This window comes from Crocodylus siamensis, chromosome 3 (assembly GCF_052110815.1).
Source record: "Crocodylus siamensis isolate JL-2025a chromosome 3, ASM5211081v1, whole genome shotgun sequence".
Classification (NCBI taxonomy): Eukaryota; Metazoa; Chordata; order Crocodylia; family Crocodylidae; genus Crocodylus; species Crocodylus siamensis.
In genome coordinates this window covers 235,948,582-235,962,306 of record NC_143397.1, presented here as the reverse complement: position 1 = coordinate 235,962,306, position 13,725 = coordinate 235,948,582, and the positions used below count along the sequence as shown (strand labels likewise).

The 13,725-nt window shown below is 40.2% G+C and overlaps 1 protein-coding gene across 1 annotated transcript in view; it reads left to right on the top strand.

The window, feature by feature from the left end:
* Window positions 1–13,725, top strand: part of EIF3H (eukaryotic translation initiation factor 3 subunit H) — a 111,587-nt gene that overhangs the window by 20,058 nt on the left and 77,804 nt on the right. The window contains exon 2 of the mRNA XM_090040536.1: window positions 8,313–8,469. Coding sequence (XP_089896662.1) covers window positions 8,313–8,469 — 157 coding nt within the window. The remainder of the gene's footprint in view (window positions 1–8,312; window positions 8,470–13,725) is intronic.

Genomic DNA, 13,725 nt, shown 5'->3' with positions numbered 1-13,725 from the left:
TCAAGATAAAACAGGGATGTGAGTGGAGTTTATAAGTTAATAACTAGGGTGCCAAGGGCAGAGAACTCTGAGTAGCACTTCTTGGACCTGGAGTCCATTCAGTATGGCATTTCTTACGTTCTTCATGACAACATCTCAGGGACACGGAGGCCACTGTCCCTCTAATCTAAATTAGAGGGAGGGCCTGGAAGGCATTACTTCCCAACTAGGAGTTGCAGTCCCATTTGGGGTCATGACGCTACAGAAATTTTAAATACTGTAGATGGTGTTGAATCAAGAGTGAGATCATGTGTGTTTGCAAGCCTAGTGGAAGCAGTATTGTTGCCCAAGCTTGGTTGAGACACTGGGGTTTAAAGATGGTGTTATTGTCACATGCTCATACTGGAATATATATCTTCCAGGGAACAGAAAGCTTTATTCTCTCCTCCTCTTGGTGCTCAAATGTTCGGAAGACCGGCATACGTTGTCTGCTGTTCTGGAACAGTTTCCTCTGGCAGGGAGAGTTCAGGACGGGCTCCCTGAATTCCACCTTAGGAGAAATTTGCAAGAGTATTTTTTTTTTTTTAATTTCTTTTCAGTTCTGCTGCAGAAGACCTATGCAGAGGGGTTGTATCAACTTCCCACATAACTTGTGGTGACTCAGGCTAATGGGCACAGCCATATTTATGAAATGCTTATAGGAACATTACTATGGGCCTAACCATCAAGTTAATCCAGTGGTTCTCAACAATATTAGACTTGAGGCATCCCTTGGAAAATGCCAACTTTTAGTTTTGCAAAACTGTAGAGGTCTTGGTTCAGAGCTGATGCCTTTTATTAGACCAACTATGACATCGCAAAAAAGTTATTTTTTTTCTGCAATCTTTTGGGCATACCCCACCCTTCCTCAGGCTTGGGGAAAATTAAAGATGGTAAAAAGTCCCCATAGTTAGAAATGGGATCTGTTTTATACCTATGGGGATTTATTTTCTAACTGTGGGGACTTTTTACCATCTCTGATTTTTCCCTGAGCCTGAGGAAGGTTGGGATATGCCCAAAGGCTTGCAGGAAAAAGATAATTTTTTTTTGCCATTTCTGAGTTGGTTTTCACTTCTTTTGATTATGAAAAATAATAAAGCAATTCTTCTGCTGGAAAGAACTCAGCCCACAAAAGGTCAGGATATTGTTAATGCCCTTGGTTCCTATTTGAAATTTCTGGGTTTATCTTATGAATAAAGTTTGTGCACCAAACAGTGCTAGTATGGTGTGGCAGCCTGCAGTACCTTTGAAAGGATCTCTAGGCACCACAGGGTGCCATGGTGCCCTGGTCAAGAATCTCTGCTCTAATCCAAGCAGTAGCCATTTCTGACTTGCTGTAAGTGAATACAGGACTGCTGTATTGTTCAGGCATAAGAAATCTTAGAGCTGTCTTGCTTTTCAACTTTGCTTCTCTCAGGAAATCTCCCCCTTGAGGCTTAAATCTCATGCTAAATCTTGTGACCAAGCCTCCCTTTGATCTCCTGGCAGGTGTGCATTTAAAGTTTCTGGCTTTAAGTGTTGTTATCAAAGTTGCAACCACTTTGGCAAAGACCTTTTTTTTTTTTTCCAATGGTAGGGTCTTAACAGGTAACAAGCTTGTTGCATCTCTCCTGGAGGCAAAGTTGTGCTAGGAATTATGTATTTTTCTGGTAATAAACCATATTAAAAGAAATTTTATTTTTTACACTTTTTCAGTCACCTGGAGAATATTTGGTAAACTGTCTGACATGCTTTTAATGTCAGGAGACGTTTAAATACCAATCTTGCCTGCATGTCCAATTTAAAAAATCTCTCTGGTCTAGAATATCCATCATAAATTATTAAAAGAAAAAAAAAAACTTTACTAAGGCTTCTGTCACTAGATGCCTAAATAGGTATATTTCAGAAACTGTCTAGATTTGAAGAGCTGACGTTTTTGTAAGGGATGCCTCGAGACTAAAAGTTGAGAACTGCTGTCTTTATTTGTTCCCTGACGCCGGTGTCAGTTAAGTGCCATGGAAGCATCCCATCCTGAGGGATCTTGTATAACATAGAAGTGAAGCTTATTTACCTCCTGCCATTGGAAAGGAAGCTGTGCACAGTGCTCATTCAGTAACCAGATGAAAGACAGGTGTAATAGTGGCGACCATTGTTTCCCTCTCTCTGCTGTAAGAGGCATTCCACTGTATAGGGCCTGCAGCTTGCTTTATTTATTTATTTAGTGAAGTAGAAGGAAATGTATGTAACTTATTGCAATACTTCCTTTACTTCTAGCTGGGAAATTCAGTGCGAGTTACTTGCAAAAGCATTACAGTTTCATACTTGGCAGTGTATTAGGGATGTGAAAGGCTAAATGATGAATCGTTTGACAGATAAACCCAGTGATAACCGGTTAGTTTACCAGGTATTGTTTAATATGGGGCAGGGTGCAGTCCAGCAGGGAAGTGGGGGGAGGGAAGCTGCGTGGTGCCCCAGTAGGAATGAGCAGGTGGCAGAACAGGCAGGAGGGATGGAGGAAGGAGCACGGAAGAGGGAAGAGAAGGGGTGCGGAAGTGAAGGGGGGGGACTAGTACTCCCATCACCTTTGTGGTTAAAATGGAAAACCGTGGTGGTGACAGTCTATAAAGAGAGAATGTTTAATTTTAATAAATAGCTGAGATGAGGCAGGGGATTGGGTTTCAGTGTTTAGACTTTCCATTGAGGTTTATATCCAACGTTAAAAGGACATCATCTTATTTTAGATTTCTAAATGGGCTTTATTCATACTGTCAAGTCAATGACTGTCCTACAAAATCCAGATTTTTTTGGCTAGTTATCAGTCATGTTTCTGCAAATGCACATATGCCCATATGATTACAGTAATGGCTTTGTCCTCTCCAAGACCCTGTCTATCCTGGAGAATTTAAAAATGCACTAGTGGTGCCATCCTTGGTATAGGAGTCAAAACTGTTTTAGCTTGTATTTTAACTATCACAAAACAATGGGTCTTGTAAACATTAGAGAGATTTTTCTGAAACTATTTTACTGTGGTTAAAACTGGTATAAACATACTAGCATTAACATCTGGAGTGTTTGTGTTGACCAGCAGCTGACATATTTAACACGTCAAATTAGATCTGTTCTCAGTAGGTTTCTATAATGTGGGATTAAGAAACAGAACAAAACAAAACAAAAAGCATGCTTATAGCTCCTGACAATATGCCTGTTATACCCATACTATTAATAATCCTGGTGGATCCAATCTGGTGTTAGTAATAGGGACACTTCATAAAATTCTCCCTGCTGTTTTTATAATTCAAATGTAACACCTTCACTACCGGTAACTAACCTTTTAAAAGGAAAGTAATGGTGCCTCTTCAACTTTATGTATAGGGCCTTGAAAGATTGTTGACCAGTAAGTATTAAGCCAAAAATGATGGCATATGTAGTACTCATAAATGTTAATGGCTTAGGTGCTTATTTCTAATATTACAGGAGGTCTCTCTTCTATGACACTGAAAAAATCAATAAAGCTATTTCAGTGCCGCCTTCACAAGATTAATAGCACAAGTTGTAAACCTAGAAAGGTCCAAAAGACTTTACTGCTTGTAAACTTAGTGCATGTCCCTACAGGAAAAGTTATCCCAGTTTAAGGCAAATTGTGAATTTTGATATTAATATAGGCACTCCCCCTGGACATCCTTATTAACATGTGAATGGGTTTGTCTTAGTTTAAACCCCTTCCAATTTACAAACTAAGTCTATGTTGAATAAGTCTCTGGTACCTGAATAAAATTATCCACAAGGGTTACGCTGGTATAAATTATAATATTCATGTGTAAGATGAAACTCTTATCCGTTTACAGTAGGGATGTAAATATTGTTTAAATAATTACCCGTTTAAACTCCTCTAATGGTATCTGTTAGATGTTTAACTGATAACACAACTGATGAGTACTGGACCCCCTCTCATCTCCCCTTCCTCCCTCCCAGGTGAGTGGCAGAAGGAACTGCGCTGCAGCAGGCAGACAGGGCAGCTGTGTGGCCTGCTTGGCCACCTTCCTGGGGCACTGTGTTGTTTCCCTTCCCCACTGAACTGTACCCCACACTAAACATTAACTGTAGCTTGTTACTGGTATAAATGTACTTCATTTAACCTATCACATCCCTAATTTATAGGAGTGTAACAATAATTCTTGGTTTCAAAATATGGAACTTGTTACCATTGTATGCTCTTTTTACAGCATTTGCATCTTGGAAGAAAAAACTGCTGCACAGGTGGGCATAACAAAATCGATTTCATTGTGCTAATTTTCAGCTTGCTGGAACATGTGCATTAACTCAGTCAGTGCTTTGACATAATGATCTTGGACTTGGATGTGTCCATATGCTTTTCAAAGGAATTCAGAGGTGGGCCTTTTATATTTGTAAGATCCCATGTTTTGGTATTGCTGAATGTCTTGTAGACCATGAAAGAAGCTAGCTGGCTGCAGGTTTAGGTTGTTGCTATTTTTGTAGTTTATTTCAGCTTTTTATAACTGCACCATTACATTTACTGCAGGTTGAAATTTGGCATTCAACTCTTAGCAAATTTGCTTTTCAGCACTTAAGAAAACTGCTTTTGATCATTTTAATAGTTTCAGGAACTCTTTCCCTCATCTAGTGTGACTTAATTTTTTATGTTTTGAAAAGTGTTTTGAAGATGAGAAGCACTGCTTAACTAAGTATTTGTTTAACCGAGGGTTAATAACTATTACATTCTGGCAAGTGACTAGTCTTAGTGATTTCCCCCCCCCCCCAAATTGTTTTGGCATATTAAAAACCTGAGTGTACAAATTTCTAAAGCTGGAGGAGTCTGGACTTTTATTTTAGCAGTTGCTAGACATACATAATTTCTACACAAGCTTCCAGATTTGTATTACTATGTGGACTTAATAAAATCCAGAAAAATAGGATTGATGCACATGTTAAATTAGTAGTGTCACAACTGAATGTAAATCTCATTCACAAGTACTTTGAGGTAGCATAAGTAGCAAAATACTTAGTAATCTTCATAGATACCGTTTTACTTTACAGTTAATTGTGGATACCAGACTTTGGGCACATCTGCATGTTGCTGTACAGTGATGTTGCTATGGTGCCATAAACACAGCACGGTTAGATTTTGCCGCTATGGCAACGTAGCTATACTGGGAGAGCGTGCTGCTATGGCAATGTAAGTGACGATTGTGTGCAGACCCATATTATTGCTGCGTTGATGTAGCACATCACTACGTCGCTGTAGGGCAATGTGTAGGCGCACCCTTTTGGAATTATTAAACTGATCGACTGGTCACAGGGTGCCACAATTTAGAAATCTTCCTGGGAAGTGTAGAAAAAAACAAAGTACATAGTGGATAATGCCCCACTTGTTACAGAAGTTGCCACTAAAGTTCTGAACTTCTTAAGCAGGCGGGCAAGTAAATTGCTTTATTTGAGATGTCCTACATTAGTTCAATCCAACAGTGCTTCTGTAAGTGTGGTGTAGTAAATGTGTAATGATGGTAATGCAAGAGATTTCCACAGGGGAGGCTCTACCTTCCTCTTTGTACTCACTAGAAAATGATGTGTAATACAATCGCAGGTTATATTTCTTTCATTATAACCATTGCAAGAAAACCAGTGTATGGCATGAGCATGATCAGACTTGGGCTCAATCAGATTTATTTCAAACTACTTCTTAAAGTTCACTGAGAACCCTAAACTTTTGTCAAATTTTGAATTATTGGATTGCTTTAGCATTTATTTGTTTTTTGTCTGTAAATTAAGACTGTTTTGTTGTACTTCATGGTAAATAGAACAACTGAAGTATTTCATTTTGAGATCCCTCAGCAAAAGATTGCATTTGCTTAATGAACCTAGAAATGTCAGACTACATAGCACAGAACGTTGCCATTTGACCTTCTCCCTCTTCTTGTCTTCCGTCACCTCCCATATCCCTCACCCCCAAATACTTGTATTTGACACTGGCCTTTAGTTTTGGTTACTTCTGTATTTGAAAGATTCGTTTAGGTATGATGATATTGCATGCTGAGATGCTGCCTTCTCAGTTTTGTAGCAAACCTTGGAGCCCAACTGTAAACTCCGGCTATGCCTTACTTAATTTCAGAAGGTGCTGCGTATTTAGACAATAAGGTATATTAGGATGTAACTATCATTCTTGCACTCTTTCCTCCTCCTGCCCTGTCATGATAAATATAGTCCATAACTAAGGCTTACAACTGCGCTGGAAAGGCCCTTGATACTTTTAGTTTGCTAATGAAAGTAAGAGTTCAGAACAGCCTTGTGTGAAGCAGTGTTGTTTTATCACAATTGTGTATGGGCAGTTGAAGGTGTGCTGTGCCTTCAGCAGCTTTTGAGTTATATAATTACCATTTAAAGAATTCCCAGTCTCTTAACTTTTTTGTCTTTGGTCATTCAGTCAAACGGTTAGTGGATTGCCTTGCGCACTGTTCATTGTGAAGGTCCTTTTCTAGATTGATGTAGGTCACTAGAAGAAACTAAGTAGTTTGTTTCCTAACCAGAATTGTGCAATGAAATTTTGCTATACCTTTTTGTGATAAGTAACAAAGAAGGCAATTGGGTTGCAGGAGTACATGGATCATTGAGGAGCAAATCAGGGGAATATATTGCAAATGCAAAGCTTACAACACTGCAGATGCTGAATTTAGTCTTGCAGTAAAAAAGCATTTTACACCTTGTATTCTTTCTAGTTTCTTGACTTAGCAGGTTTGCTGACAATGCAAGAGAGAGATTTCCACTGCAAATTTTGTGTTTTTTCCTCACAGCAAAACATTAAAGATTGCATCCTTATGCAAAATGAAGGTGGAAAATTGCTGTTAATTAGTGGTACATAGAGCACATATTTGAACTAAACCTTTTTAGTTTGTTTTCAGCAAAATTATGTTGTTATACTTAACTACTTCACTCTTCAGTAGTGGGCTTTTTTGGGTTTTTTTTGGTACTTTCTTTATATCACTGCTTTTTTTGGTCTTTTGGACCAAACTTTAAAAGTAGCTTCATTTTGCTTTTTCTACATACTCCCATAATTTTGTACAAACTAAGGAGCTAGACATAGCAAGAGGTGTAAGAAATAAAAAGTTCCATATCTCATTGCTAACCTCCGAGTCATGCAGTCTCTTACAGTATGCTGTGTGGCTTGTTTCATCCTGTTTAATATTTATTATGACAATTGGTGAAGACATATCACCCCCCCATTCACTTCACCCCAATTTCTTCCCTTACCTCAAATAAAAGAAAGTCCCTATACATATACAGCTTTAACATTTTTCGTATTTTCCCCAATAAGGGTAAATTGTATGTACGGTGTACATGCAAAATATTTTTCTCCTTGGTGTATTTTTTCATTAACACCACATTGTAGGCATTGTAGGTATTGTAAATCATTGCATTTGTTTTCAAATTGTTATCATGAACTTGACCTTTTTCTTCATTATTTAGTATGCAGGAAAATATATGTTCTGACACATAAATATGGCTTTTAATTCTGTCCATGTAGAAGGTTTGCTAAGTGCAGTATTTATGCAAAATTTGTTTTCTCTCAGTGGTTGAGCTGACATCCATTATGGTAGTTGGTGTGCCTACAGACACAAAAATCAATAGTGCTTTGTTAACAAGCGGGTCATCAAACATTTCTATCTTGGGTTGCTTGGACAGATTAGACTTTGGTGAAATAAGGTCCACTTGTGCTTGACTTAGCATGTCCTTTATTGTCTGTGCATTCAGGTCTGTGCCCGTGGCTATTGTTTCCTATTTAATGCTATTTCTTGGGACTAAACCTATATCTCATTTAAGTGTAATTAATTGTTAACGTAACTTGACTCTATGGTTTGTTTCTTTGAGCGAGTCTCAAATTAGTGGAGGAAAATGTAATCTTGTAATTTACTGAATAATCTCCATTACATAGTGATAGTTGTATTTTTCAGGTTTGGAGGGAAAAGTGAGAATCATATAAAAACCAACACGGTGATTTTTAAACTTTCTGTTTTTGCTCTTGATTTTTTTTTCTGGCTTTAATGCTAAATATTTTCCAAGGACATTTGCAACATAAAAATCCTATTTCGATATGTATTTTCTAATGGCTATTAAAAGCTAACTTCAGGGTTACTGGAGCTTAATTTTTTTTTTCTTCTAGCTTTTTTAAAAAAAATTTCTGGCCATGCTGGACATCTTCAGCTCCAGTTCAGAATGCCTATTATTTAAATGATTCATTACGAGTCCACACAGTATTGCAGAAGATATCTTCATGTTTTTGTTGTTTTTATTTCCTTCCCTAGGTTGTATTGAAGATCATCAAACATTACCAAGAGGAAGGTCAGGGGAATGAGGTGGTCCAAGGAGTGCTGCTCGGGCTGGTCGTGGATGATAGGCTTGAAATTACCAACTGCTTCCCATTCCCTCAGCACACGGAGGATGATGCAGACTTTGATGAAGGTAATATGGAATTCATGTAAATTGTGATTTACGGTCTTTTATCTCAAAAGCTAAAAGCCAAAGTTAGAAACTGCCCTTGAAGATGATAGGAAAGGCATGTTGTTCTATTGTTATAACACTGTGTATGGACAACTTTTATTCCTGAATAACATAACTGTTGAAGTATAGTTTAGTTCAGTTCCTGTACAGTACAGTGTTGTGCCTTCACATTTCTACATGTAGCTGAAATGCAGAGATTTGCATGTTTTTAAGGTCACCGTCAACTCTAAATCTTGTCCGTCTAAAGACCATTAAAAGTAATTTCGGGTGTTTGTGTATGCTAACCAAAGCCGTATTTCCTACAATCTACATGAGATGGTATAAATGACTTGAAACAAAAAAAGTTAAATACATAAAATAAACAAAGAAGAATATGATTTTAGAAGAAGAAAAAAACCCTGAAAATCCTAGCTGAAACAACACTTTCAACACTTACTTTTAAAGCTTTATTAAGCCAATGTGTCCCTTACTGTATTTCTAACATGTTGAATTATTTCTAACAAAGCAGTATTTTCAAAGTGCCCATTCATGTAATATAACTAATAAAAATGATGCTTCTACCTAATTTCAGCAATTGAATCTACAAGAGCAATTTTAACCGTTTTAAAATAACTAGGTATTTTTTTTCTTTTGCCTGCCACCTCAAATCAGGTTAGTTTAAACATATCTCTTCAATCCTGTGGTGTTTATGCCAACTACTCTACATCCTTAAAACATAGCAGTCAGATTAGTCACGTAGAGACTTGTTTAGAAAATGCGTTTGCTTGTTACTTTTATTGTGGGCTCAAATAATTCAGCATGATATGAAAGCCCTCTGAGCAGAAGACAGGGTTACATTATTGCACTCGCTCTACTTTAGCACTTCAGCCAAAATCAGATTTTCCTTAGGACACCTGTAAACTGATTTTATTTATTTATATTTTTTTTCTTTTTCCATATTCTTCCCAGGGCTTGGTTTACAATTCCTCCCAACTGACTGATGGAAACAAGCTAAATCTCTGCATAACATCAGGACTAAATATAACATTCCAGCTGTAATTCACATTTTGGTTGTTTCAGTCCCTAGAACATGGCAGAAGTTTCCAGCTAACTGACTGGCAAGTTGAGAGAGAGTACCTAGGCATAATCTAGTTACCTCTGTGGCACTGCATGTTGTGCCAGATCCCATAAGACTTGTTTGCAACATTCAACTCTTGCCAGGTGAATGGAACAGCTGTCCTTGCTTGGAAGCAAATTCATTACTGGGAAGTCTCCTGTGATTCAAGGCCTCCTTTTCTCATCTTGGCACCTGCAGGCTAGCTTGACTTCAAAGCGACTTACTTCACTTATAAGGAGAGCCAGCCAAAGTAGCCTGCTCAGTTCAGGTGCCTTTTCAGTACCACTCCCCTCTAGTGCCCACTCTCCTGCCAGTGTGCAAATACACCAGAATGTCAGATCCTTTTTACTGGTTAGGTTAGTGATTACTGAGTAGGAAAGGGACCCGAACATAACAGCGTCCTTTTTCCAGACATAAGTGTCCCAGTAAAGAAGCCTCTTTTGCTTCCTTACCAGCACTCTTGAAACAAGATGAAATAGATTAAAAATTACACAATCATAGAAAAACAGAGAAGCACCATCAGGGGTCATCTAGTCCAGGGGGTGGCAACCAAGGGTCTGAATCCAGTCCGTGGAGCTGAGGGGGCTTCATTTGCCTTCTGGCTTATGGCAGCAGGAGGTTTTAGCCACGCTGTGGCTGGGAGAAGTGGCAGCAGCAGCCATGTTTTAGCTTTACCAGCCTCTGACCTGAGCTGGGTTGTTCTGGCCAGTTGTTGCTGACCACCGACTTAGTCTACCTTCACCACCTTTCCTCCCCTCCCCAGCTCAAGAGACATGAATCCTGCTTAGGGTCTCCCAGACTAATCTGCCCTTAAACTTCCAGTGAGGGAGATTCCACAGTTACTTTAGATAATTGGTGCCAGTGCTTAACTACCCTTACAGTTTAGATGGCTCTTCCTGTGCATATAATATTGTATTAATTTGCAATTAGTTTGAAGCACAGAGATACCAAGCACTTCCCCACTAGAAACAGAAACACCAGTATAATGGGGGGAGAGGCGGTGGGAAGGGGCAGTGGGAGGGAAGGGACATGGTGGGGGGAGGTGCAGATTGAGGCCCCCACAGTGAGGGAGGGAGTGGGTCTGGGGCAGGTGCTGCCCATCTGGGTTGGGGCAGGAGACAGAGCTGTGAGTGATCCATCTGGGGGACATGGGGAGAGAGGGGTGGGGCAGATCCCACTGCTGCGCATACCCCAGGGGAGCCATGGGGGGGCGCATGCTTCCCAAATCTATGTGCAGGACTAGGGTGGGCTGCTGCTGCAGGCTGGGGGTGGTGCTGGGCTCGTCGTGGTGTGGGGGCTGGGCCGGGGCTGTGCTTGGGGCAGGTGGTGGTGGCGACACTGGGAAGTGAGACTATGGGGCACCCCCTCTAGCCCCTTTCCTCCCAGTGCCACTGCTGCCCATCCTGCCTGCCCTGAGCACAGCTTTGGTCCAGCCCCTGCACCAGGAAGAGCCTGCCACCACCTCTGGCCCCAACCTGCAGAGCCTGCTACCCACCCTTGCCCCACATACAGATCCAGGGGGCACATGCCCCCCCATGGATCCCCTGGGGTACACGTAGTGGTGGGATCTGTGCTCCCCCCCCCGGCAAGCCACTTGCAGCTCTGTTTTGTGCTCCACCCCGACTGGGCAGCCCTTGCCCCAGCCCCTCTCCCTCCCTCACCATGGGGGCCTTGATCTGCCCTGCCGCTCCCCTTCCCTTCCCAACAGAGTTACCAGCTGGACACTGTTCTCCAAGCTGCCAGGCTGCCTATCGGTGGTAAGATCAGTATGGGCCAATATGGCTTGTTAATAATTGGCCATTGGTATCCGCCCAAAAAATCTTTATCAATGCACCCCTACCCAAAATGAGATGTTTAACCCTTTCTCTCTCCTAGTAGGTCTGAAACGCTCCCCCCCCAGCTCCCGATTTCTGTGAGAGGCTGCAGAACCTGATGGGAGCACTGTTCAAGCTTGCTCTTGTATGTGCATAGGACTGTAGGTTTCTAACAGGACCCTTTTGCTTTTTGTTGACATAAGCAGAAGCCAGACTTCCTTTCCCAAAGAGAGAGAGAACAGAGAAGGGTAGGCAGTCAGATGAAGATTTACCTGTAGACCTCTAGAAATGTCTGAAAGCCTATGTTTTATGGGGAGAGTTGGGCAGCTCAGAGAAGCTTGCTTCTTTACATCACTTCACTGAATAAATAAGCAGAGGCTCTTGGAGACTTTCTGATCGAAATCTAACGTGTTCACAAAGAATAACAGTGGATGATAGAAGTTCCAAAGTTAGCATCAATTATTCATTAGCCATTGTAGAAAGTAAAATTCCTTCCAGCTTACCATGGTGCATGATGCCTGAGCCAGAGGAGTCATGTTAGGAAAATGACATTTTACTTAGACAAAGATGAAATCAAAGTAGAGGAAACTTGAGGTGATCAGCATGAGAATGTTACTCAGCTTTCTGTAAAACAGTTTGAACTCGCATATCCAAAATGGCCTGGAGTGCTGATGCTTGAGGATGATTCTGGTAGAACCATGGTCAGATCCTGTCTTGTTGTGGTACAAACTTCACATCTCTGGGCATGAAATCCTCTGGCTGAGGAATCGAGAGGTTGGGGCCAGGAATTGAGCTGAGCCTCTTGCCGTTTTTTGAATTTCAGAAGTGTTGAGATATTTAGGTCACAAAGATAATTTGTTAAACAGCTTGCTTACTTGGTTACCAATAACACCTCATTAATAAGCCTTTTAAAAAATGTAACTGCCTTTTTTTCCACCATCGTTTACTTATTAAACAGAGTGAAGTACGACAAGACTGAATAGTTCAGTGTCAAAACAAAAAAAATGCTTCCCTGGGAGGAAAAAAGAGGGAAATATAATATTCTAGAGATCCTCATAGAGACAGAAGGCTTGCTTCTCAGCACAGGAGTCTTGCTGTGGAGAATGTGAGAATAAATTCCCCAGATATAGGAATGATGTGGTGCAGGAAAGGGGAGAAATAAACTGTTGCCTTGCCATATCCTATAGCACCCTGACTCATGCCTGTGTTTTCATGTTAATTTTAGATTTATCTAATTGTATATTGATCATAAAGATTTTATCTAATTGTATATAGATCATAAAGATGTAGCCAGAAAAGACTGTGATCATACAAATTCGTAGTAAATTGAGGTCACTGGCAGAAATCGAGGGCCTTGGACAGTGTAAATTTTAAAAATCATTCCGTAACCACCTGAATTATATTACATTTGGCTCACTCATAATCAGACCTTACAACAACAAAAAAGGCAAGCAAAAAATAAATTTTCTTGTATGTAGCTTGCCTTCTGCTAAGAAAAGAAAGACTGAGAACCTGCTGTTTGCAGAATAACCGTCTCTTGGTAAAGAATCCAGAGGTGGTAAGGGCCCTTGGAAATTTCCTCCTCTTTTTAAGACTGACACCAAAAGTGCTTAATTGTAACCAGCAGCGGAGTGTGTGTGGGTGTATAATATTTTATTTTTATATAGTATATAGGTATAGATATCTATATAATCTATATAAATAAATATAGATCTATCTATCTTCAGGTATAACAGACTGAAAAAGGACACTAGAAAAAAAAATTGCAATAGCTGCAACTTTGGATTGCAGTTAAAAACAAACATTTTGGGCAGATCAGAGAAATCGGTAGAAAATGAAGCTGTGTGAAAACCCTGCATGGTTTGATCCTAGATAAAAGCTTAGACTTCTATGCCTCGTCTTTTCTAGGGTTGTCTCTGGTCTTTCTATGTGAAGTCTCAAGACCCAGCTTTTTCTTAAGGCATAGTTGACAAGATTTGGGAATACTCGCACTTATTCCAATTTGGAACTCGGGGAAGGTTCAAGAGGTCTCATCAGAGCTCCTGTGGATGAGAGAGAAGTTGCAATGAAACATAGCTATCTTTTGGGGGGGGGGGGGGGGGGGGGGGGGGGGGGGGGGGCGAATTTTTTTTCCATTCATGTAATTGGGTTATGCTAGTAGCATTTAGTGAACAGCTATTTATGAATGTCATGGGGAGGATTTTTTCTGCTGCTGCTAACAAGGCAATTTTAAGGACCACCTCATGCTTCTGTATTACATTTGGCTATTGATGATTGGTCATATATGGTTGCTTGATATGAAGCTTG